Source organism: Dromiciops gliroides, chromosome 2, assembly GCF_019393635.1.
Source record: "Dromiciops gliroides isolate mDroGli1 chromosome 2, mDroGli1.pri, whole genome shotgun sequence".
Classification (NCBI taxonomy): domain Eukaryota; kingdom Metazoa; phylum Chordata; class Mammalia; order Microbiotheria; family Microbiotheriidae; genus Dromiciops; species Dromiciops gliroides.
The window spans coordinates 196,728,331-196,754,031 of record NC_057862.1 but is presented as its reverse complement, the minus strand read 5'-3'; the positions used below and the strand labels follow the sequence as shown (position 1 = coordinate 196,754,031).

Below are 25,701 nucleotides of genomic sequence, written 5' to 3'. Positions count from 1 at the left end.
AAGTAGATGGTTAATGAATACTTGTCCCCTTCCTTTCTCCCCTCCTTCCTATCCTGGAATTGAAGTCAAGTTATTTTCTTCTCTGTCTCTTTTTCTTTTCCAGGCCCATGCTTCGTCTCCTATTTTTCCCAGTCTTTAAAATACACTGACAGCAGTTTCGTAGGCATATCTGCCAGTTCTCTTAATTGGTCAATGGATAGAGCATTGGGCCTGGAGTCAGGAAAACTCATCTTCATGAGTTCAAATCTGGCCTCAGACACTTACTAGCTGTGTGACCCTGGGCAAGTCACTTAACCCCATTTTGTCTCAGTTCATCATCTGTAAAATGAGCTGGAGAAGGTATTAGCAAGCCTCACTACAGTATCTTTGCCAAGAAGTCCCCAAATAGGGTCATGAAGAGTAGGACACGACTAAACAACTCAGTAGGCATATTTAACTTATCTGGGAAGGGTTACTTGAATTCTCTGGGCAACTGGGTTCTCTCCTACTTGTTCCTTCCTTATCTTGGGCATCAACTCCAAGTTGGTCATTTTTGTTCTGTCCTTGCTAGTCCCTCTTTGACAGCGGGACCTGGAGCAAAATAAGACTTTGCGCCGCTCAGCTGCCTTTCTGTTGTCAGGTATAATTAAACCCTTGATTCCCAAGTAATCCATCCCTATGCCTTCTTTGATTCTCCAATTTTCCTCAATATAGCTGAGCGATTGATGAACCAGTAATGAGTATTGGGAAATGCAGATGATTTAAGAGCAAAAGATACACGTAAAGATGTTAAAATGAAAGAAAACCCAACAATGGTCTGGAAGAACAAATAATGAAACCTATTTCTCTCCCCTGGCAGAGAGATGAGGGATAAAAAGACAGTATGCTTTATATATTGGTTGTTTTTCCTTATTTGTTTTTTTTTATTTTGTTTTTTTTTTGGTGTTTTTTTTGGTGAGGCAGTTGGGGTTAAGTGACTTGCCCAGGGTCACACAGCTAGTAAGTGTTAAGTGTCTGAGGCCGGATTTGAACTCAGGTACTCCTGACTCCAGGGCCAGTGCTCTATCCACTGTGCCACCTAGCTGCCCCTAAAATTTGTTTTAAGGGATGGGTTCAATTCTGGGAGAGGAGGGGATGGTTGAAACCAGAAGTGACTGATCTAGAATCAAAAGTCTTAATTGGACATGGTGGTTCATACTTACAGTGCCAGTTGATGAGGGACTGAGCCTGATGGGTGACTGGAGTTCTGTCTTTTGTTATTTTTAATTTATGGAATAAAACAATCATTTCCATAACATAGTAGAATAAAAAGATGATTGCACATAGAACTGAAAATCTATTATGTACAACTTGCTATTCCTTTTAAATATATAGTTATAAAGTTATCATGTCATTTTCATTTATTCCTCTTCTTTTTCCTTCTTTTCCTTCCCCACCCTAGAGATGACTACTATTAGACACAAATAGTCAATACAAGTAAAATCATCCTATACAACCTTCTATTTATCAGTTCTTTCTCTAGACTTAGATAGCATCTTCCTGCATATGTCCTTTGTAATTAGAGTATTTATAATAGTCAAAATGACTTATCACTCAAAGTCATCCTTAAAACAATATTGCTGGGAGCAGCTAGGTAATGCAGTGGATAAAGCATTGGCCCTGGATTCAGGAGGACCTGAGTTCAAATCTGGCCTTAGACACTTGACACTTAATAGTTGTGTGATCCTGGGCAAGTCACTTAACCTTCATTGCCCCACCAAAAAAAAAAAACCACCACACACACACCAATATTGCTATTACCATATACAATATTCTCTTGCTTCTGCTCATTTTCCTCCATTATTCCATGCAAATCTATCCATGTTTTTCTATAATCAACAAGCCCATCATTTCTTATGGCGCAGGAGTATTCCATCACAATCATATACCACAACTTGTTCAGCTAAATTGAATTAGGTGTCCACATTAAGTCTGGCACCAATATGATGAGGGAGGAGAGGGTTACCAGGTTACCCTAAGGAGGGGAAAATCAGCCCAGTTGAGACAAGCTGAGAAAGTTAAAGCTTTTGTGTACATCGGCAGTGACATCAGGCTATGAATAGCTACTTCACTTCTAGGGAGCAGATAAGGAAATCCAATCTCAGAACCATCTCTTCGGGGGTATGGATGTTTTTTCATGGGAAAAAAAAAAAAAGGAACAAGTTAGGTTTTAGTTGTTTCAGTCCTTTCAGTCATGTCCGACTCTTCATGACTCCATTTAAAGTTTTCTTGGCAAAGATACTGGAACACTTTGCCATTTCCTTCATTAGATCATTTTACAGATGAGAAAACTGAGGCAAATAGGATTAAGTGACTTGCCCAGGGTCATATAGCTAGTAAAGCAGCTTGGTGACACAGTGGACAGATCACTGACCCTGAAGTTGGGAGGACCTGAGTTGAAATCTCACCTTAGACACTTATTAGCTGTGTGACTCTGGGCAAGTCACTTAACCCCAATTGCCCTAAACTTCCAGGGCCATCTCTACTCGTCCCCATATATATCTTGCCACTGTATCCAGATCACTCTGGAGGAGAGAGTGAGGTTGGTGACCTTGCACGGCCCTGCCTCACTTAAATATAATTCACTACAAGTTATGACATCACTCCAATGTCATGGTCCTGTTTGGGAATGAAGGACAAACAACAAGGAAGCTGAGGCAAACAGGATTAAGTGACTTGCCCAGGGTCCCACAGCTAGTCTGAGGCCAGATTTGAACTCAGGGAGATGAGTCTTCCTGACTCCAGGCCCAGAACACTGTATTTAGTGACTCCTTAGTATACTGCCTGGATGTTTAATAATTGTTTATTGATTTATTGATAACTACTGACTGGTCCTTGCCCCAGGTGCCTACCCTTCACCATAGTCCTACTGTTAACATAATCATTCTGACTCTGATCTTTATTCCCTCTTCTCTGGACTAGCTAGCTGTGTGTCTGTCCTACAGAGGTTTGGGGCCTTAACTCAGCCCACAAGATCCAAGCATTGACCAACATGGGATGTGATGGACAGAGAGCCAGAGGGGTCAACTATGTATATCAGCCTGCATGGACTCAACTGATTACTCTTGCCCCAAGACAAACTCTCTATCTCAGCCACCAAAAGTCAGTAGATGTCTAGTTATGACCTTAGTCTGAATCTGGTAAACATCTCCTTCTTTGTCCTTTAGGCAACAAGATGGTTATGTAGTGATGGGTCAGGGGAACATGAGAGTATCTTGAGGCTAGACTGTGTATGACAGCTTGAATTATAGCTCGTAGGAGGTATTCAGTGGGAAGAGTTATAATTTTTGACCATTTTGTGCTGGAGGGGGATTTCTTCACATCGTCTAGTCCATCTGTCTGTGCCTTTAGGGAAAAGGGGAAAAATCATTCTTTTAAGAAAATGTGAAAAGACAAAAGAAAATTTCCCAGGAAAGGAGAGATATGGTCAAAATGTTCTATTTTGCTTAATATTCCAATACAAGAACTGAAAATAAAACAAGTGCCCACAAATTGGGGAAAGGCTAAACAAATTAAGATACATGAAGGTAATGTAATATTGTTCTACCATGAGACATAGTGAAAGGAGTGGTTTCGAAGAAACCTGGAAAGACTTTTATGAATTGATAGAATAAAGTGAGCAAAACTAGGAGAACAATTTATATAATGTTTACACTAATATATAACAAAACAGCTTTGAAAGATTTGAGAACTCTAAACAATACCATGAATGGATAGATAGATAGATAGATGAAGGGAGGGAGGAAGGAAGGAAGGAAGGAAGGAAGGAAGGAAGGAAGGAAGGAAGGAAGGAAGGAAGGAAGGAAGGAAGGAAGGAAGGAAGGAAACAAGGAAGGAAGGAAGGAAGGAAACAAGGAAGGAAGGAAGGAAGGAAACAAGGAAGGAAGGAAGGAAGGAAACAAGGAAACAAGGAAACAAGGAAGGAAGGAAGGAAGAAAGGAAGGAAACATTTATAAATTGCTTACTATGTGCAAAGAGCTGGGGATACAAATAGAAAAGTCAGACCAAGGGCAGCTAGGTGGTCCTTTGGGTGGGTGGACAAAATAGATGCTAATGCCTCCCCTTTAATGTCATATGATCCAATCATGACTCCAAAAGCCTGATGATAAAGCATGACTCCTATCTTTTGACAGAAAGAGGTGATAGACTTCAGGAACATAATGAGACCTCCATTTTTTCAGAAATAACCAATACATGAACTTGTTTTGCTTAACTATATTTTTTTGATACAAATAAGGGCTTTTACTTCATGTGGGGCACTGGGTGGGTAGTCATAGTAATACAAAACAAAAGAAGAAAAGCAAAGGGGAAAAGCATCAATAAAACAAATTTTTTTAAAACAAAGTAAAAAGTAGAAGGAAGTTCAGAAGAGGACAGATCACAGACAAGCAGACAGCTTTGTTACTGTCATGTTAAATTTAATATATATATATTTTAAAAACCAGAATAGAAGTTCATCATTTCATATACCATCCTCTTTTTTTCTTCTTTATATATTTAAATGTTGCTGTTTATAAACTTGTGGATTTAGAGATGGAAGGGAACTTAGAGGTCATTGAGTCCAACTCCTTCATTTACAGATGAGGAAACTAAGGCCAGGAGAAGTTAAATTGCTGGGGGCAGCTAGGTGGCACAGTGGATAAAGCAATGACTCTGGATCCAGGAGGACCTGAGTTCAAATCTGGCCTCACACACTTGACATTTACTAGCTGTGTGACCCTGGGCAAGTCATTTAACCCTCATTGCCCTGCAAAAAAAAAAAGGGGGGGGAAGAAGAAGTTAAATTGCTTATGCATAAATCTAGTAAGTACCTGAAAGATGATTTGAACACAGGTCCTCCTCAATTCTAAGTTCTACCACATTACCTAGCTGCCTCAGCATGTTTGTTATATTTTTTAGTGTTTATACTACAAATGAAAAAAATATATTTTTGAGATTGTGATCTAATCATAGGATTTAGAATTGGACTTTCAACAGTATGTAGTCCAACTCCTTACTTTACAGACGAAGAAAGCTGTGAACCCAGAATGGTCAAGTAATTTATCCAAGACAACACAGGATTCAGCCAATTCTTCTCACTCCACATCTAATGTTTTGGTAGAGGTGGTTTTCCCCCCATTGTGTTTTGCAGCCTCACACCACAGTGCAGCTCCAGATGTGCCTATTCCAGACTTAACAAGAGGGACAGCCCCTGGTTTAACAGAGATGAGGCAGATGATATTGTGTGAACAGCTTCAATCTTGACCATCATCAAGTTGCCCCCATGTACTAGGGGTCAAGTTTTAGACGCAGATGACTGACTGCTAAGCAAGCCACGAGTCAATATTCATTCAGTCAATAAGCATTCAGGTGCCTTGCTATGAGCCAAACAGAATGCTAGGTGCCTGGGGACAAAAACAAAATAGTCCCTGGCCTCAAGAAGCTTGCATTCTATTGGTTTATTTTATTTTTATTTTATCATATCTTCAATCCTATATAAGAGACAATAATGATGAAATGTATGTACAGTATTAAATACAATATATTGTTCATACTTGTAATAGTACTGACTTTTGTAAAAATTCCACTCACTAGTATAAAGCCTCATACTGTAGAGTTATATAAAAAGGGGGCCTGCAATGCATGTAATATATGTAGTTCTCTATGGCCAAATACAGGTTATCCTGACTGCTTTTCACCTTATCAAGCAAATGTGATATCCAAAGGCCAGAGACCTAGAAAGTATTGGGGAAAATAAGACTGCAGAAGCAGAGCTCCTTCATTTATAAAACCATCGTGACTGATTCAATGTTGGTGTATTGGTGCTATCTGTCCATGGACATGGTGCAATATGTTAGTGTGGGGACCAATTTTTAATTAGGTAGTGTTAGCTAAGTGGCTCACCGCAATATTGGGGCAAGGAAGGAGACTGGCAGCCTCCCTCAAAACAGAATAGGATTTATTTTAACAAGAATGAACTTAAAAAACACAAAAAAACCCCAGGATCAGTAGGATCAAGGGAAAGGAAATAAAATGGAGAAAGGGAAATTATACAGCCTGAAGAAATACCCACCGCCCAGGAATCAGCTGAGAATACACAGCAGAGCTCCTGTCACCTTCAGTGTCCAGCTTGAATGGCGAATTCTCCTCCCCCAATCCCCAGAAACCCCCCAACCCCCAGCCAATTGGCATGGCCGCTCTGACTGCCCCTCACTAGGCTTCCAATCATTATAATTTTGCCAGGTCCATGTAGGCGTTGGCGAGTGGTGATGACATGAGGTGCCAGCGCCATGGCAACGGCTACAACCAGGGGGTGGAGCACTGTGTGGTTTGTAGAGCCCCAGGCCAGTATGCACCAAGGCATAAAAACCTCAAATAACAAATTAATTCTTTACATTAGTGTGTTGCTATGGAAGCCAAGAAGATGTGGTACTTGGGGGAAATGAACTAGCACATATCAAGAGACCAAAGATAGCCAGGCAAAGTTTTAAATTGTCCGATCTGCAAGGAAAAACCACTGAGGCAGAACTCCAAACCAATAGCACTTTATTAAAGGGTCCATGATCTCCTCCAATGAAGTGGACCTCAGATCTTCCTCACTATCTGAGATGCCCCTGGTCCCTAGGGCTTTGTTTTCATAGGGTTTGATACCCAAATATGCAAAAGAGGCATGGTAAAATATAGAATCTTATGGTGGCACAAGTAAGCTTCGTAACTGGTAAATAAGTACGTGAACGTTACATTAAAGTTTGAAGCCTGCTATAAGAACCTTTCTTATCTAATTATCCCTTATGGAAATTTATTTTGATTTAGGGACCCTACCTTTGGACTGAGATTAGAAAGCCTTAGGCCCTGTCTCTTCTGTGTGGGAGGTGCTGGTGCCCCCTCACCCTCTGCTTCAGCTGAGCCAAAAAAGCCCCGTGGGCTGTACAAGATGCCAGGTCAGACAGCTGGGGGAAAAAAAAAAAAGCCCCTGGCTCCCTCCAATCTGAGAGGAGCTATCCAAAACATCCCGGATAGCCAGTGCTGAGGCACTGGATGCTCGAGCATCCCCAGCCACAGCCACAGCCCTGGCTGGCAGATTGGCTTGGTCTTTCTGGGCCACAGGAAGTCCCGAGATTTGAGTGGAGAAAAGAAAGATATATATAGAACCTGGGGGTTTGACTCAGGGGGTCGGACGAGATGAGGCGGAGAAGAGGTCAAGAGGCGGCTGATGAGACGGCAAATATTGGAGAAGACAGACAGGGGGCTACAAGGACGCAGGAGAAGACGAGAACCGACAAGGAACAGACAAAAGAGAGGCCAAAGGGCAACTGACAGAGCAGACAGGCAGAAGGTCGGTGAGAGAGAAACACAGGGGTTTAGCGGTGGCAGTAAGGAGAGGAAAGTTAGAAGCAGGGGTATTTACAAAGTGAAAGGGGCTCAGAGTTGGAATAAAGGACCTGAGTGCCCTAAGGCAAGAGGCGGTTAAGGCCCTTATTGTATTAAAGAAGTTCTTCAGAGATGCACCACAATGCAGTCAGGTTGTATATTTTATTTCCCTGTATTCTTAATTTTAAATAGTATCTCATAAATAAACTCTGCTTTGATTATTTAGTTAAGAGGCTTCTTAATCCTGTGCTTATCAATTTGGGGAGTGGAGCAGTGTGGTGGAACTTTATAAAAGGTCCATGCTAAATTGATAGACAGTCAGTTAACCAAATAGTCAAAAGTCCCCAGATTAGTCCTCCACAGATTAGTCCCCCCAAATTAGGCAAATCATTCAAAAATATTTTCACACCCTATATGATTTATGTAAAATATCAAACTGATTAATACTGATTGGAATAGAGTAGGGGTCCAAAGGAATCATTTCTCACAGCCATTACTGAGAACTACCCATGACTGGAATTATAGTGTCTCACTGAATAAAAAGTGGAATCTAGAACTTGTAGTGTTGGATCTCTGATAAGAGAAGTGATTCTCGATGATGCAGGTCTCAAAGGTTGGAAGTCACCTTGGCAAAACTGGGCAGATAGTGTGATTATCAAATAAGATAATAATTGTAAACCATTTAGCATGGTGACTGGCACTCTGTAAATGTTAGCTATTCTTATCATGAGAAAATAATTACAAATAATCGATTCCTTGAGGGACCCAGGGATCAGTCTTTTCTCTCCCCAACTCCAGAAAGTCTAGTTCTCCTTGAGAGATTTCATCAAATCTCATCTGGGACAAACCCAAGGAAACAAAAGGAAAGGAGATAGATTCTTTTGTCTAGATTGCTGAAGGATTAAACCACAGGTAGAAATGGACTATGCCCCGACCAATTTAAGTAAGGGTTTTTGCATTAAGTTCATTATAATATAGATTACCTTCAAGTCATATCTACCAAAGATTGAAAAAAATGTTAACCAATTAGATTTGTTTGATGTATATGACCCACCTCTTATTGAAAAGGGATAAAAAACCTGGACAGGTAGCCATGTGATTTCTCTTGGCTCTCTGGGACCACATGGTCTCCATCTCTCTCATGCTCTCTCTCTTGGGTCTCCTTGATACCACATGCTGTCTCTCTGGGAGACCACAGAGGTCTTTGGGAGCTTTCTCCTGCTTGCTCTAATGGCATGCTGAAGTTCTCTGCCACACAGCCTGGAACCATGCTAAGTTAGAGAGAAAGGTGGTCAATCCTTTACTGATATAATATTGATAAATTAATAATATGCTTACTCCAAACTGTTGTCTATAGTAATTATTTTCAACATGACATTATTTATTATCATTATTATTGTTTAAGTGCTACAATCTAGCCCCTCATCATCCCCAAAATGTCACATGACAAGAGACAGGTCAGAAATCTTGGTGGTTCATTTCTTTTTTGTTTTGTTTTGTTCTGGTGATTTCTAAACACAGACCGATTTCTTTTCACAAGACACAGTGCAAGTGGAGTCAGACCCCTTGTCATGTTGAAGCCCTACCTACCATCATGTTAGTAACAAACAATCTTACTACTAAGTACTACTGGAAAACCCTCTCAAATACTCAAAAATGGATGTTTCTTCCAGGGATACAGATGATCACAAGCTACCCTTGCTTTCCCATCCTGTTTAACTGTTGTCCATGTTCTCCACAAATTCATCAGCCACCTGGGAAGACCTTCCCCAATTTTTCTCAACATCATAAAAATAGACTATCCATCAATTATCCCTCCCTCCCAGTCACATAACCTGTCCTTTTCCAAGCATATATTTCTTCAATAAAATCCTTCACTCATGTGGCAAATAAAATTAAATGTGGTCACCCTATAATTGCTACAATTGTCAGGGAATTTAGCTGGGATTTATTATATATTTGTTACTTAGAAATTAGAGGGGCAGCTAGGTGGCACAGTGGATAGAGCACTGACCCTGGATTCAGGAGGACCTGAGTTCAAATCTGACCTAAGACACGTAACACTTACTAGCTGTGTGACCCTGGGCAAGTCACTTAACCCCAATTGCCCTACAAAAAAAAAAAGGAAAGAAATTAGAGACAACTACACAAGTTTGGGGGCATTAAGCATTTATTAAAGCATATTAAATATTAGTAAAGAGAGCTCATATGGCTCTGAAAGATAAGAAGCCCTACATAACTAAGATAGAGGAGAATGAAGAGCATGCCAAGAGAGAGCGAGATACCCCTCTCCAGGGCTTTTTAACCTGTCTCAGGTAGAGGTGGGTCACTCTACCTTGATCCAAGCTAATTGGTTGGTAACTTTCAAGTCCATTGATTGACATGACTTGAAGGCGGTCTTAAGTTAGTTAACTTCCTTTAGTTAGTTAGGAAAGTCGATCTACGTTTACTTTGAAATTCTCCTGACTCTGGGGTGGCCCTGCAAAACCAGCCAGAATTCCTGTGTGAGGTGGTCTCTGAGTCCCCAAAACCCCATTATTTTCTCACACTCAAAGTTTCTCGTTTGTGATGCATTATTGTCTCTATACACCCATCATATACCTCTGCGTGGTACAGGTTTCCCTTCTGAGATACTGATTTACTCGGTAAGAGAACTGAGTTTAACACGTGTGCTATAGAGAATGTATCTTAAGAATTCATTTAAGAAAAAAAAAAAAGACTGACATTCTAAAAAACTGAATTCCAGTGTCTCTAGAGCAACTAAAATTGAGGTGATGTTAGATGTGACTTTTCTCACATCTATTGTAAAAATATTTAAGTCTTTGCATTGCCTATTACTCTGTTGGTAAATTATGTAACCAGTAAAAAAAAATGGGGGAGGGGCTTTTGTTTCAGGGAGAAACTAGAGATCTAAAAAAACCCCAAACTAACCCAAAAAACCTTTGCAATTTACTGCTAGGTCTGCTCTCTTCCCCCTGTTCAATTCTGAGCCCAACTTATTGCCCATTTGTACTTTCTGTCCAAATATACATATTGCTAGACATACTCTCTAGGAGATCCATCCAAATGCATGCTATAATTTGAGAAATAGGACTTAATTCACTTGTTTTTTCCTCTCCACAGAGTCAGTCAGTCAACGAATATTTATTAAAGTACCTACTGTGTGTGAGAAAATAATGGGTTTTGGGACACCCAGAGGCTCTGTCCCCATGGGATTATATTAAGATTGATTGGGGGGCAGCTAGGTGGCGCAGTGGATAAAGCACCAGCCCTGGATTCAGGAGTACCTGAGTTCAAATCCGGCCTCAGACACTTAACACTTACTAGCTGTGTGACCCTGGGCAAGTCACTTAACCCCAATTGCCTCACTTTAAAAAAAAGATTGATTGGATTGATTTTGTTGATTGACTCTCTGGGAGTTAACTTAATTGGAACCACACCTACCTGAAGGCCTGGCCCTCAGGGGATGTGTTCCCTGAACTCTGACCTCAGCACCTTCTGCTCATGGACCACCCTCAAGTCCAGTAAACCAATAGATTTGAAGGATGCTAGCCAATTAGCTTTGAGCAGTGTGGAAGGGCTACCTCTCTTCCAGACCTGGAGGAAGGTTCCACACTGACCTATGCTCTTGGATGGGCTCATGGGGGGGCCTTGGAGAAGGAAGGAGGATAAACTGAGCTCTTATCTCTCCCCTAGGCTAGATAGGCTTTCTTAACTTTCTGAGCCAAGTGTTCTCTCTTTACTAATATTTGGTATGTTTTAATAAATGCTTAATGCCCCAAACTGGTGCTAAAGCTTCTAATTTATAAGTAACAAATAGATTAGAAACCCCAGCTAATTTTCTTAAACTTGGGACAGAAATAAGGCGACCACATATATTTTTTGTTTGGTTTTTTTTGTGAGGCAATTGGGGTTAAGTGACTTGCCCAGGGTCACACAGCTAGTAAGTTTCAAGTGTCTGAGGCTGGATTTGAACTCAGGTCCTCCTCACTCCAGGGCCAGTGCTCTATCCACTGTGCCACCTAGCTGCCCCACCACATATACTTTTAAACACCACATGTGTATATGCCAGGCAGTATGCTAAATGCTGGAGATACAAATATGAAAAAAGATATTCCCTACCCTGGAGGAGTTTACAATCTAATTTAATGAGGGAAGACTAAATACACATAAAAGGAAGGTGTCCAAGTGGATAGAGTACTGGTCCTGGAGTCAGGAAGACTCATTTTCATGAGTTCAAATCTGGCCTCTGACACTTACTAGCTATGTGACCTTGGGCAAGTAATTTCAATCTGTTTGTCTCAGTTCCTTGCGTGTAAAATGAGCTGGAGAAAGAAACAGCAAACTGCTCTAGTATCTTTGCCAAGAAAACCCCAAATGGGGTCACGGAGAGTCTGACACCACTGAAACTACTCAAGAACAACAACTAGAATGCCAAACAACAACAAGAGAAGGTGGTTGCGAGGGGGAGTATACCAAGGCAGATGGGATCTTGTGAGGTGATGAGGTTTTCCCAATAATTAGATTCCTGGAATAGGGTGGAAAAGTGAGTTCAACCAGGTGAGCAATGATTCAACCAAACTATGTCATCTACGAACAGGAGAATCTGTGGGAATTCCCCATCCACAGAGAATCTCTTCCATCATAGTAGTGAATATTTTTGGTGAACTTATACTTCCATGATGTTTATGATCAGAGGGTCACTAAATAGAATTATTTCTTCCAAAGAGACTTAAATGATTTTGGTGCATTTATGACTAGGAGACACTTTAGGCTAAGAACGATTAGTGTGGCATTTTGCCAACAAACAACAACCACAGTGGGATTATGTCTTCTCTTCTCCATCCTTCTCAATCCTACCCTACCCGTTCCAACTCTGCCCATGCCTTTCACTGCTCTCTGGAATTTGCATTCCATAATGAACAAATTTCCCTTTATCCTTGTCCTCTTTCTCTCATATTCCTTCCATCTACTTGCCTTCGATGAGACTTGGCTTTTCCCAGGTGACATCCTGGCTCTCCAGAATCACTTACACCTTCACTTGCCACCTTCCCCCCAAGCCCAGCCCTCCCCTGCTCAAACACTGGGCCTAGAAGGGCAGTTGGAAAGCTTCTCACTTCCCAGTGCCACTTTTAGACTCTCCCTTAATACTTAATAACAATAGCATTACCTCCAACATTCAGAAACTTCTCCTTCTTTGAAGTTCAGAGCGTCAACATCTAATTCTATTCAAATCAGTTTCTGTTGCCTACCAGCCTCAGGTCATTCTGCCACCTGTCTGGTTGTCTTCCTCTCCTCTCTAACTTCTGCCCTTTCCTAGGGGACTTACTACTTACACTTAGATGTTTGCCCAACCTCCCAATTCTGTAATTTTTTTTATTTTTATTTTTTTTCATTTTTATTTATTTAAATTTTGAGGGGTGTGGGGCAATGAAGGTTAAGTGACTTGCCCAGGGTCACACAGTTAGTAAGTGTAAAGTGTCTGAGGCCGGATTTGAACTCAGGTCCTCCTGACTCCAGGGCCAGTGCTCTATTCACTGTGCCACCTAGCTGCAGTGGCAGCATATCCCATGTCCTTCTTCACCCTGGATTTCTCACAACTCACACTTACTATTTAAAATTCTGTTATTTCTATCTGACCAAAACTCCAATTGTGGCATCTCTCTGGAAGCCTCAAACCCTAATTGCTTGCCTTCATTATGACCTGTGAACCTTCCACCTGAGTACTTTCTCATAGCTCTCCGTCACTTTCCTCTCCTCCCATTCCCAACCCTATAGTTAACCAATTCCAATCAACATTGTCATTCACTTTTTGCTGTTCATCTCTTGCCCAATCACAGCTCTGGATTCCTCCTCCTCCCTTATGTTGTTGAAAGAGAGCTGAAGGAAGTAACATGACTGTGTACACAATAAATTCATGTTGTCCAACTCCAGCTCGATCCTCACTGCAGCAATAGTCCTTTTATTCCTCTCTAGTTAATTTCCTCTCTCATTCCTCTGGTACATAAGTTGCTACAAGAATTTTCAGAGTCCTTGCTAGTCACTGCATGAATGTGCAGGCCAGACAGGTAAATTGCAATTTATTGAACAACTCAAACGTGTGACCACACTTTGTCAACAGGTGATGACATGCATGCCTTACAACGGTGACATATATGTGCATATACACACATGTATATATACATGCATACATATATATTTGTTGTTGTTGTTCAATCCTATTTGCGACTCCATTTGGGGTTTGCTAGGCAAAGATACTGGACTGATTGGTTTGCCATTACCTGCTCCAGCTCATTTTAAAGATGAGAAAATTGAGGCAAACAAGGTTAAATGACTTGTCCAGGGTCACGCAGCTAGTAAAGGTCTGAGGCCAGATTTGAACTCAGCAAGATGAGTCTTCCTAACTCCAAGCCAGGCACTCTATCCACTGTACCACCTAGCTGCTTGTATATGTGTATGTGGGGCAGCTAGGTGGTACAGTGGATAGAGCACTGGCCCTTGAGTCAGGAGGACCTGAGTTCAAATTGGGCTTCAGAGACACGACATTTACTAGCTGTGTGTCTCTGGGCAAGTCACTTAACCCTAACTGTCTCAAACATCTGGGGCCATCTTCTGTCATTCTGATGTATATCTTGCCACTGGACCTAGATGGCTCTGGAGGAGAGAGTGAAGCTGGTGACTTTGCACAGCTCTCCTCACTTAAATCCAATTCACTGCAAGTCAAGACAGCACCTCCCAATGTCCTCCTACTCTTTGAGGACAAACAACAACAACAATATGTGGATGTATAATATACATATAATGTAAAAAGTTTTGTGTAAATACAAAGTTTTGTGTGCATGCATATACTTACATATGTATATACATACACACACACGCAAAATTTTAGATCAAATAGCTTAGGAGGAGACACTAAACATACACATATACACACATATTTGTGTATCTATATCTATATTTAGATGACTGGAGCAGAGCAAGGGTGGGGGAAGGGAGGTAGTCTCTCTTCCTGTGCTACTTGATCCAAAGTTTTGGGTATGATCAGTTGGAACATATAGACAGAAAGATATATTTTTAGTCAAAGAAAAAAAGATGCTTAAACTACTACAAAAGCCTATCTTCTTTATCAGCCAGTTAGTTAATTAGCATTTGTTAAACTCCTAATAAGTCCCTTTTTAGATAGGATAAAGAGAAGCTGGAGAATTCCTGAAACTATTCAAAGTACTATGAGTACACTCTTTGGAGTGTATTCCTAATAAAGATATCACTAAGTCAAAGGTTTAGAGTTTGTTGTTTTTGGGGGTTTTTTTTTTTTGGTCCTTATTCTGTTTTCAGAACTTGCCTCTTGGTGCCCTCTTCTGGGCTCTTGCTGCCATTACCTCTTATAGTCTTGTGAACTGGGTTCTTTTTTTCCCCTGGGTTTTTTCAACCCTGCCTTTTTTATCTTACCTTATTCCCTAAAAAAAGCACACAATTCCTTCTTGGATACATCCTTTAAACCTTTTAAGGGTCTTACTTCCTACTACTGCAGGAAAATGGGATAGGCATAGGGACTGGACCAGTGATTTCTTTTGTATACCAAGTAACTAATTATTACATACTTGTGACTTCATCAGTGTAGGAACCTTCTGGTATGGAAACACCCTCCACCGATGTTGATCTTTCTATTGTTATTCCTACAATTGTTTGCTGGGGTGTGCTGAAGCTTACTTGTACTAGCTCAGTATTGTTCATTTTTCAGTGTGAACATATACACCTCAGAAATCAGCAAAAGGCTATAAATTAGAGCTGGATTTATTGTTTTGTTAATTGTCTAGACTTAAGAAAGTGGAGAAATTGTTAATAGGTCAGATTAAATATATGTCATGCATACATTTATTTTCCCAAGGAGCTAGATATTTACCAACACACCTTTGTTTTTATGCTTCCCTGATGTCACAGAAAAACATACAAAGGTGAAAATAACAACATTTGGGGAGCAGTCACAAAGTTTATAGACGTCTTAACTGTTAGCATTAGTCCTAAATAAGCCTTAATCTTAGTTCCCTTTTCTTTCTACTTTCAGATATTGTCCTCAGAGTAAACCACCATAGTCTCTTATTTTCTGTCCAGTTCCATTCTCTTAGAAGCTACTCCTCCCTTTCTAATGGAAGCAAGTGTTCATTTGAAAACTAAATTTAAAAGGTTAATTATCAGGATAACATTCATCATTCAATCATTTTATTGGCAGTACAATATTTTCCTAGGATTGTCTGCCAACAACATAGAATGAGTTAGAAGTAACTGGGTGAGGGGCAGCTAGATGGTGCAGTGGATAGAGCACCAGCCCTGGAGTCAGGAAGACCTCAGTTCAAATGTGACCTCAGACACTTAACACTTACTGGCTATGTGACCCTGGGCAAGTCACTTAACCCCAATTGCCTCACCAAAAAAAAAAAAAAAAAAGAAGTAACTGGGTGTGACCAGGTGTTTCATCAGTTATAATTGTTCTCCTTTACTTAAATCACTAAGCAATCAGAAAAATAATTGAACGAGTCATAAAATTAACTACCAAAGGCCCAGATGGATTTACAGGTGAATTATATCAAATATTCAAACAATAATTAATTCCCAAATTATGTACAGTATTTGAAATAATAGGATAAGAAAGTACCCTTTAAAAAAAAAAAAAAGAAAGCACCCTTTCACTGTCTTCTATGATACAGATATGATCTTGATATCTCCACCATGGATAGCCAAAGCAGAGAAGAAAAAGTATAGACCAATATCACTAATAAATACTGATATAAAATTTTGAAATAAAATACTACCAAATAGACTATAACCACTATTAGAAAAATTATATACTATGACTGTTGGATTTATACCAGGAATGCAGAGTTGGTTCAACATAAGACCATAAGTATAATCAATCATATTAATAACATAAATAACAAAAACTCCATGATTATATCCAGGAATTCTTGTTGGACTTCTATTCAATTGAAGGATTTTCTTTCTTTTAGGTTTTTCTTGTAGCTGACCTTTTTTTTTTTTTTTTTTGCAGGGCAATGAGGGTTAAGTGACTTGCCCAGGGTCACACAGCTAGTAAGTGTCAAGTGACTGAGGTCAAATTTGAACTCAGGTCCTCCTGAATCCAGGGCTGGTGCTTTATCCACTGTACCACCTGGCTGCCCCACTATACATGATTATATCAACAGATGTTAGAAAGGCCTTTGACAAAATCCAACTGTTTCTATTAAAAACTTCAGAAAGCATAGAAATAAATGGTTCCTTACTAAGTTCCTTAACACAGCAAATATTTGAGGAAAAGGACCCATATGTAAAAAATATTTATAATTATTCTTTTTGTAATATCCCCAAACTGGAAACTAAGGGGGTGCCTCCCTACTGGGAATAGCTTAACAAATTGTGATATATGAATGTTTTTACATTAACATTCATTTCTTTAAAAAACAAAAACAAAACAAAAAACATTCATTTCTTTCATCAACAGAAATTTGTTTTCTTTTCCACCCACTCCCATCCCATTAAAAAGAAAAACAAGGGGGCAGCTAGGTGGCACAGTGGATAAAGCACTGGCCCTGAATTCAGGAGGACCTGAGTTCAAATCCGGCCTCAGACACTTGATACTTACTAGCTGTGTGACCCTGGGCAAGTCACTTAACCCCCATTGCCCCACAAAAAAAAAAAGAAAGAAAGACAAAATGCTTATAACAAATTTGCATAGTCAAGCAAAAGAAATTCCTTCATTGACTATGTCCCCCAAAATAAATGTCTCATTCTGCATCCTAAAATCATCCATCACCTCTCTGTCAGGAAGTGGATAGCATGTATCATTTTCAGATCTCTAGAATCATCGTCATTGTGTTGATCAGAGTTTTTATAGCTTTCAAAGTTGCTTGTTTTTACAGTCTTGTTACACAGCTAGTAAGTATCTGAGGTCAAATTTGAGCTCAGGTCCTCTTGACTCCAGGCCTGGTGCTCTATCTATTGCACCACCTCACTACTACTAATTTCCTATTTCTTGCCACCATAAAAAAGAGCTGCTATAAATGTTTTTGCATATATTGGACCTTTTCCTCTTTCTTTTTGATTTCTTTGGGATACATACTTGGCAGTGGAATAGCTGGGTCAAAGGTCATGCATTGTTTAGTAACTTTCTGTGTGTAATTCCAAATTGTTTCCCAGAATTGTTGAACCCATTCACAGCTCCATCAATAGTACATTGAATGTGCCTGTTCTTGTACCTCTCTTCCAACATTTGTCATTTTCTTTTTTGGGTTATCTTTGCCAATCTGTGGAGTGTGCTATGAAACCCCAGAATTGCCTTACTTTTTATTTCTCTGATTATTAGAGATTAGGAACATTTTTTTTTTATATGTCTAAAGAAAGCCTGGAGTTCTTCCCTTGAAAACTACCTGTTTTGGGGGCAGCTAGGTGGCGCAGTAGATAAAGCACCGGCCATGGATTCAGGAGGACCTGAGTTAAAATCTGGCCTCAGACACTTGACACTTGCTAGCTGTGTGACCCTGGGCAAGTCACTTAACCCTCATTGGGGGGGGGGCGACAAATAAACAAAAATAAATAAATAAAGTAAAAACTACTTGCTTCTATCTCAAGGCCACTTATCAATTAGGGAATGACTCTTAGCTTTATAAACTTGAATCAGTTCCTTATATATTTTTGGAAATACTTGTGACAAAGATTCTCTTTATCAGGGAAACTTGGTACAAAGATTTTTTCCCCCCAGTTAATTGTTTCCCCATTAATCTTAGCTTTATTGTATCTGTGCAAAAGCTTTTAATTTTATACAAACAAAATCATTCATTCATATTATTTTTTGTGATCCTCTCTATGCCATGTTTGATCATGAACTTGTCCCCTTTCCATAGAACTGATAGGTCATTTTTTCCCCATGTTTCTCTAATTTGTTTATGATGTAAACTTTTATATCTAGGTCATGTATCCATTTGCAGTTTTTCTTGACATAAGGTGTGAGGTGTTAGTCTAAATCTAACTTATTCCATAATGTTGTCAAATTTTCCCAGCTGTTTTTCTATCAAATAATGAGTCCTTATCTAAATTGTTTGGGTCTTTGTGCTTATCAATAACTAGGTTATTAGGTTGATTTGCTTCTGCATGTTGTATACCTAATCCATTCCACTGATTGATCTCTGTTTTTGTTTTTTGTTTTTTGGTGGTTTTTTTGTGGGGCATTGGGGCTTAAGTGACTTGCCCAGGGTCACACAGCTAGTAAGTGTTAAGTGTCTGAGGCCGGATTTGAACTCAGGTACTCCTGAATCCAGGGCCGGTGCTTTAACCACTGCACCATCTAGCTGCCCCTCTGTTTTTAAACTAGTACCAAATTGTTTGGAGAATTGTTTTTTGTAGAGATCAGGTATTTCAAGATGCTGTTCATTCCTCCTTTTTTCATGATTTGTCTTGAGATTTTTGGGGGGGGTAAGTGACTTGTCCAGGGTCACACAGCTAGTAAGTGTTAAGTATCTGAGGCCAAATTTGAACTCAGGTCCTCCTGAATCCAGGGCCAGTGTTCTATCCACTGCGCCACCTAGCTGCCCCCTTCTCTTGAGATTCTTGACCTATTTTTGCCTCCGTATGAATTTTTGTTATTATCTTTTCTAGTTTTACAAAATAAAACATCAGTGGTTTCATTGTTATGACATTGAATAAGTAAATTAATTTAGGGAGTATTGTCATTTTTATTATATTGATTCATGCTACCCATGATTAGTGTCTCTCCAATCATTTGTCCGACTTTATTTCTGTAACAAATTGTATTTATATAGTTCTTGTATCTTGAAAAAGAGACCCAAGTATTTTACATATTCTATAGTTATCGTAAATGGAATTTTTCCTTGTCTCTTCCTGATAGGTTCTATTGCTATTATGTAGAAATGGGGCCGCTAGGTGGCGCAATGGAAAGTTATTAACTTCTGTGACCCTGAACAAGTCACTTAACCCCAATTGCCTCACCAAAAAAAAAAAAAAAAGAAAAGAAAGTGATCGCTCAGTTACATAGCTCCCCCATCACAAATGGTTTCCTTCACATTTTTGTATGATTTCACGAGTACAGCAGGAAGTTATTTTCCAAGGTTTATAAACAGTAATATTATACAATATTATATGTTATACAATGTATAGATGATTGGTCCTTTTTTTACATTAACCATTATAGATTTTTTTTTTTTTTAGTGAGGCAATTGGGTTTAAGTGACTTGCCCACGGTCACACAGCTGGTAAGTGTCAAGCGTCTGAGGCAGGATTTGAACTCAGGTCCTCCTAACTTCAGGGCTTGAATTAGATCTAAGTGAAGAAGAGTTGCACAAAGTGATCAGTTTTGCACTCTTCCAGAGCCATCAAAGTCCAGTGACAGGACAAAACTCAAGATGACTGCCGATGGCCCAGGATGCAGTGAATGACCTTGATAGCTTTGATGTCTGTCCAAGTTCTAAGTGGTCCACAGACCTGCTTCAGCTACCTTCATTCATGGCTTTTGGAATAAATTTTCTCATCTTTCTACCAGGAGAAGTTTTCACATGTTTGGAGTAGACACTCCCCTGTCAGTTTAGCCTCAACCTGGTTTTAGCCCATCCGCTGAGATGGTGTGGTTGATGCACATGCTCCAGCTTCTTGGAACCACAGGTGAAAGTTGCATGACAGGTGGACACCAAAGGTGGGTGAGCAGCTCTAAAAAGGGCTCAGCAGCCCTCATAGCAGAAGTGCTAGTCCTCCTTGAGCACCCCATATACCCCACATTCTTTGTGACCAAGTGACACTGTCCTCCTTGCTGTTCCTATATAAGACACTCTATCTCCCAACTCTGGGCATGTCCACTAGCTGTCCCCCATGCCTGCAATCCTCTCTTTTTTCATCTCCAGCTCCTGTCTTCCTTCCTTCAGCTAAAATTCTACCTCAGCAAGAAGCTTTTCCTTAGTGCCTTCCCTCTGAGATTATTTCCAATTTAGACATATACAGTTGGTACAAAGCTCTTTGCATGTTGTTTCCCTCTTTAGTCTGTGAGCTCTAGGACAGGGAATGTCTTTTATAATTTTTTTTTTTTACTCCTTAGCAATTAGTTCAGTGCCAGGGATAGAGCAGGTGCTTAATAAATGCTTGTCAACTTGACTTCTATTTATTTTGTATGTATTTTGCATATACTGTATATGTATATGTTATTTCTTCTGTTAGAATGTAAGTCCTTGAGGGCAGGGCTTTGTATCCTCAGAATCTAGCACAATTCCTGGCATATGGTAGGAACTTTTTTTTGGAGGCAATCGGGATTAAGTGACTTGCCTAGGGTCACATAGCTAGTAAGGATCTGAGGCAGGATTTGGAGTCAAGTCCTCCTCTATTCACTGTACCACCTAACTGCCCCCCATACAGTAGGAACTTAATAAGTACTTTTTGATTAATCAATTAATCCACAAAGAACAAAGATAATTAGCTGTGCTGACCCTGGGTGGGTCACTTAACCTCAGTTTCTTCAACTGTAAAATGGGATCATAATAGTACCTACTCCCAAGGTGGTTGTGAGATCAGGTGAGATCATATGTGTAAAGCACTTAGCACAGAAGATCCAAGTAGTATCAACTACTTATAATATACTTATCAAGAGGCAGCTAGGTGGCACAGTGGATAGAGCACCAGCCCTGGAGTCAGGAGTACTGAGTTCAAATCTGGCCTCAGACACTTAACACTTACTAGCTGTGTGACCCTGGGCAAGTCACTTAACCCCAATTGCCTCACTAAAAAAAAAAAATAATAATAATAATAATAATATACTTATCAAGCATATACAAGTTTGAACACAAACAAATTCAAATCTGGCCTCACATACTTACTAGCTATGTCCCTGAGCAAGTCACTTAACCATTGACTTAATTCCTTCATCCACAATGTGGGTATAGAAATAGCACCTACCACCCGGGGTCATTGGGAGGACTGATGAGGTAATATTTGTAAAGTGCTTTGCAAACTCTAAAGAGCTATATTAATGCTGCTGCTGCTCCTTCGTCTTTGTGGTTATAGGGAGAGGAAGTGGTTCCCATTGAGGCCCTCTTGTGATGCTCAGATGGCTGAGGATTTTCTATTACCATTTATGTCTATGCGATTGTATCTAGTCAGGAGTGCCACTGTTATGGATGTAATTTTTTAGTTGCCTCCAGGCTTCTCTGATGATTGAGAGCAGTGAGGGAGATAACTTTTCTAAATGTCTTTAGGGGTATGTCCAGTGGAGTTCTAAGGACCCTGTGGGGGGTTTGGGGGGAGGGCAGTTTGGGGGAAACAGTATTCTCATACATTTTGAGGAAAAAGATCTGTACTAAAACCATCCTTACCATCATCCACCATAGCCACCTAAACTGGGCAATCAATTCATCAACAAGCATTTATTAAATGCCTATGTTCCAGGCACTGTTCTTGATGCTGGGGAAAGAAAGGAAAGGGAGGGAAAGAGGGAAGGAAGGAAGGAAGGAAGGAAGGAAGGAAGGAAGGAAGGAAGGAAGGAAGGAAGGAAGGAAGGAAGGAAGGAAGGAAGGAAGGAAGGAAGGAAGGAAGGAAGGAAGGAAGGAGGGAAGGAAGGAGGGAAGGAAGGAGGGAAGGAAGGAGGGAAGGAAGGAGGGAAGGAAGGAGGGAAGGAAGGAGGGAAGGAAGGGAGGAGGGAAGGAAGGAAGGAAGGAAGGAGGGAAGGAAGGAAGGAAGGAAGGAGGGAAGGAAGGGAGGAGGGAAGGAAGGAAGGAAGGAAGGAGGGAAGGAAGGAAGGAAGGAAGGAGGGAAGGAAGGAAGGAAGGAAGGAAGGAAGGAAGGAAGGAAGGAAGGAAGGAAGGAAGGAAGGAAGGAAGGAAGGAAGGAAGGAAGGAGGGAAGGAAGGAGGGAAGGAAGGAGGGAAGGAAGGAGGGAAGGAAGGAGGGAAGGAAGGAAGGGAGGGAGGAAGGAAGGAAGAAAGGAAGAGAGGGAAGAAGGAAGGAAGAATCTCTACTTGAAAGGATCCCATCAGGGTAAATGAAAATACTAGAATCAAGGGGCAGTTAGCTAGGTGGCCCAGTGAATAGAGCACTGGGCCCTGGAGTCAGGAGGACCTGAGTTTAAATCCAGCTTCAGACACTTACTAGTTGTGTGACCATGGGCAAGTCACTTAATCCCAATTGCCTCCCCCTTCCAAAAAAAAAAAAAGAAGAATGTTAGGACCAACAGAAGAAGTAATACTTCTTGTTGTTTTTTGGTCATTCCAATCATGTCTGACCCTATTTGGGGCTTTCTTGGCAAAGATACTAGAGTGGTTCGCCACCCAAAAAAAAAAAAAAAGGAGAAAGAAACTTGTTTTGGACAGTTAATATCTTTTGAATGTTCACCTAGTTCTGGCTCATCAGTCAGTCAAAAGTCTATCTCCTCACTATGTTGTTAGTGAACCAGAACAAGTTACAGACTATCTCTACCCACACAAGTATGAATGAAGCTTTTGTCAGCAGAGCATGCTGTACATGCTCCTAAGGTTTGGGATTGTTAGCCAGTCTCCTTCTCCTGAGTAAGCTGGTAGATTTAACTTAAAATCTTGGCTAAATTCTCAACTTTTTTTTTTAATTAAATTTGTTTTTATATCACCTACATTTCCCAATGTGCCCCACCTCCCTCCCCTTCCTAAAGATCTAACTCTTATATTAAAGAATTTTTAAGAGGGAAAAATTTTTTTAGCAAAACTAATCCCCCAAAAATGCCATTAAATCTAGTATTCCACACCTCTAGTTCCCCACCTTTGCAAAGAAGTGATATGAGGTGCCTTCTCATATTTCTTTTTTTTTTGGAGGGGGGGGGTCAAGCTTAGTTTTTACAATTCTGAAGTTTTTTGTTTCAGTTATTTTGTTTTTATTGTTCTTTCCATTTACATTATTGCAGTCATTATGTATAATTTTATGTTTTCCTGGGTCAGCTTACTTCATGTTGCACCCATTTATGTCAAGAACATGTTATTTAAAGGACCTGTGATTTCACTGGTATAAGTAAGAAACTCTTGGTGAGGTAATTTCCTGCAGCAATGCAGACTGTCAACTGTTTTGGAACTTAGAATCTTAGAGAATAGTAGGTCACAGATCTGAACCAAAAATTATTAAAGGGATGACTTTTGAGGAATGATGGCTAAAAATCAGTATAGGTTCATAAAAAACAGGTTAGGGGCAGCTAGGTGGCTCGGTGGGTAAAGCACCGGCCCTGGATTCAGGAGGACCTGAGTTCAAATCTGGCCTCAGACACTTGACACTTACTAGCTGTGTGACCCTGGGTAAGTCACTTAACCCTCATTGCCCCACAAAAAAAGAGAGAGAGAGAGACTATGTACTGCCCAAAAGGCTTTAAAACTGTGCATACCCTTTGACCCAGCAATACCACTACTAGGTCTGTATCCCAAAGAGATCATGGAAAAGGGAAAAGGACCCACATGTACAAAAATATTTATAGCTGCTATATTTGTGGTAACAAAGAATTGGAAATTGAGGGGATGCCCATCAATTGGGGAATGGCTGAATAAGTTGTGGTACATGAATGTAATGGAATACTATTGTACTATAAGAAATGATAAGCAGATGGATTTCAGAAAAACCTAGAAAGACTTACATGAATTGATGCTGAGTGAAATGAGCAAAACCAAGAGAACATTGTACACAGTTTCTTTTTTTTTTTTTTTTTTTTTTTTAGTGAGGCAATTGGGGTTAAGTGACTTGCCCAGGGTCACACAGCTAGTAAGTGTTAAGTGTCTGAGGCCGGATTTGAACTCAGGTATTCCTGACTCCAGGGCCGGTGTTCTATCCACTGCACCACCTAGCTGCCCCAACATTGTACATAGTTTCAACAACATTCTGTGATGATTAGCTCTGATGGACTTGGCTCTTCTCAGCAAAGCAAATCTGCCTGCTTATCATTGGAACTCAAAAAATATCTTTACGGGGCAGCTAGGTGGCACAGTAGATAGAGCACCAGCCCTGGAGTCAGGAGTACCTGAGTTCAAATCCGGCCTCAGACATTTAACACTTACTAGCTGTGTGACCCTGGGCAAGTCACTTAACCCCAATTGCCTTACTAAAAAAAAAAAAATCTTTACATGTAATTGAGAAAAATTTAATAACTAAATTTTTTTTTGAAAGAGACTATGTGCCAGATACTTTTACGTGCTTTACAAAATTATCTCATTTGATCCACACAACAACCCTGTGGAGTAACTACTATTTCTATCCCATTTTATAATTGAGGAAACTGAGGCAGACTGAGGTTAAATGACTTGCCCAGGGTCACACAGCTAGTGTCAGAGGTTGCATTTGAACTCAGATCTTCCCAAATCTAGGTCCAGCTCTCTATCTACTGTACCACCTCATAGCCTTTGTTGAAAAAAAAAACAACTGCACAAATACAGGCTGAGAAAGAAGTGATTAAAAGCGAGCATGTAGGGGCAGCTAGGTGGCACAGTGGATAGAGCACTGGCTCTGGAATCAGGAGCACCTGAGTTCAAATCTGGCCTCAGACACTTAACACTTACTAGCTGTGTGACCCTGGGCAAGTCACTTAACCCCAATTGCCTCGCTAAAAAAAAAGAGAGTATGTATGCAAAAATACTTGGGGGGTAGAGGTGGCTAGGTGGTGCAGTGGATAAAGCACCGGCCCTGGATTCAGGAGTACCTGAGTTCAAATCCGGCCTCAGACACTTAACACTTACTAGCTGTGTGGCCCTGGGCAAGTCACTTAACCCCAAATGCCTCACTTAAAAAAAAAAAAATAGACGGGGAAAGCGGCCAACATGGCGGGCAGACTAGGCCGGTTCCTGAAGGAGACCTGGTCCAAGGAGCCAGTGCTGACGGTGTCCTTCGCCATCGGAACTATGGCTCTGCTCTTACCTTCGTTAAGCCCCTATACGAAGTATGCAACCATGATCAACCAAGCTACACCTTACAACTACCCTGTTCCTGTTCGAGATGATGGCAACATGCCTGACATCCCCAGCCACCCTCAGGATCCTCAGGGTCCTTCCCTCCAGTGGTTGAAGAATCTGTGAATCTTCCATCTGTTTTCCCCTTTCCCCCCAAATAAATGTCCTTGGCTTATCCCCCCCCAAAAAAAAAACTTGGGGGGTGGAGGAAAACTTGAGTGTTTTTGTAGATTTCAAGCTCAGCATGACTCAAGAATTTGACAAGATGACCAAAATAACTTTTCACTAACTTGTGAAGCTATATTAATAGAAACCTAACATCCAGAAGTAAGGCAGCTAGGAAGGAAATGGCAAAGTACTCCAGTATCTCTGCCAAGAAAACCCCAAATGGGCCCATGACA

The 25,701-nt window shown here is 40.5% G+C and overlaps 1 protein-coding gene across 1 annotated transcript; it reads left to right on the top strand.

Moving 5' to 3' along the window:
- Nucleotides 1-25,160: 25,160 nt before the first annotated feature.
- LOC122743112 (NADH dehydrogenase [ubiquinone] 1 alpha subcomplex subunit 3-like) lies at nt 25,161-25,464 on the top strand. The gene has a single exon (XM_043987838.1). The coding sequence runs from the start codon at nt 25,172-25,174 to the stop codon at nt 25,424-25,426; it is 255 nt and encodes an 84-aa protein (XP_043843773.1). The 5' UTR covers nt 25,161-25,171; the 3' UTR covers nt 25,427-25,464.
- The last annotated feature ends 237 nt before the right edge of the window (nt 25,465-25,701 follow it).

What these genes read in the sequence shown, in the direction of transcription:
- LOC122743112 (XM_043987838.1), top strand. Translation starts at nt 25,172, where the DNA reads ATGGCGGGCAGACTAGGCCGGTTCCTGAAGGAGACCTGGTCCAAGGAG.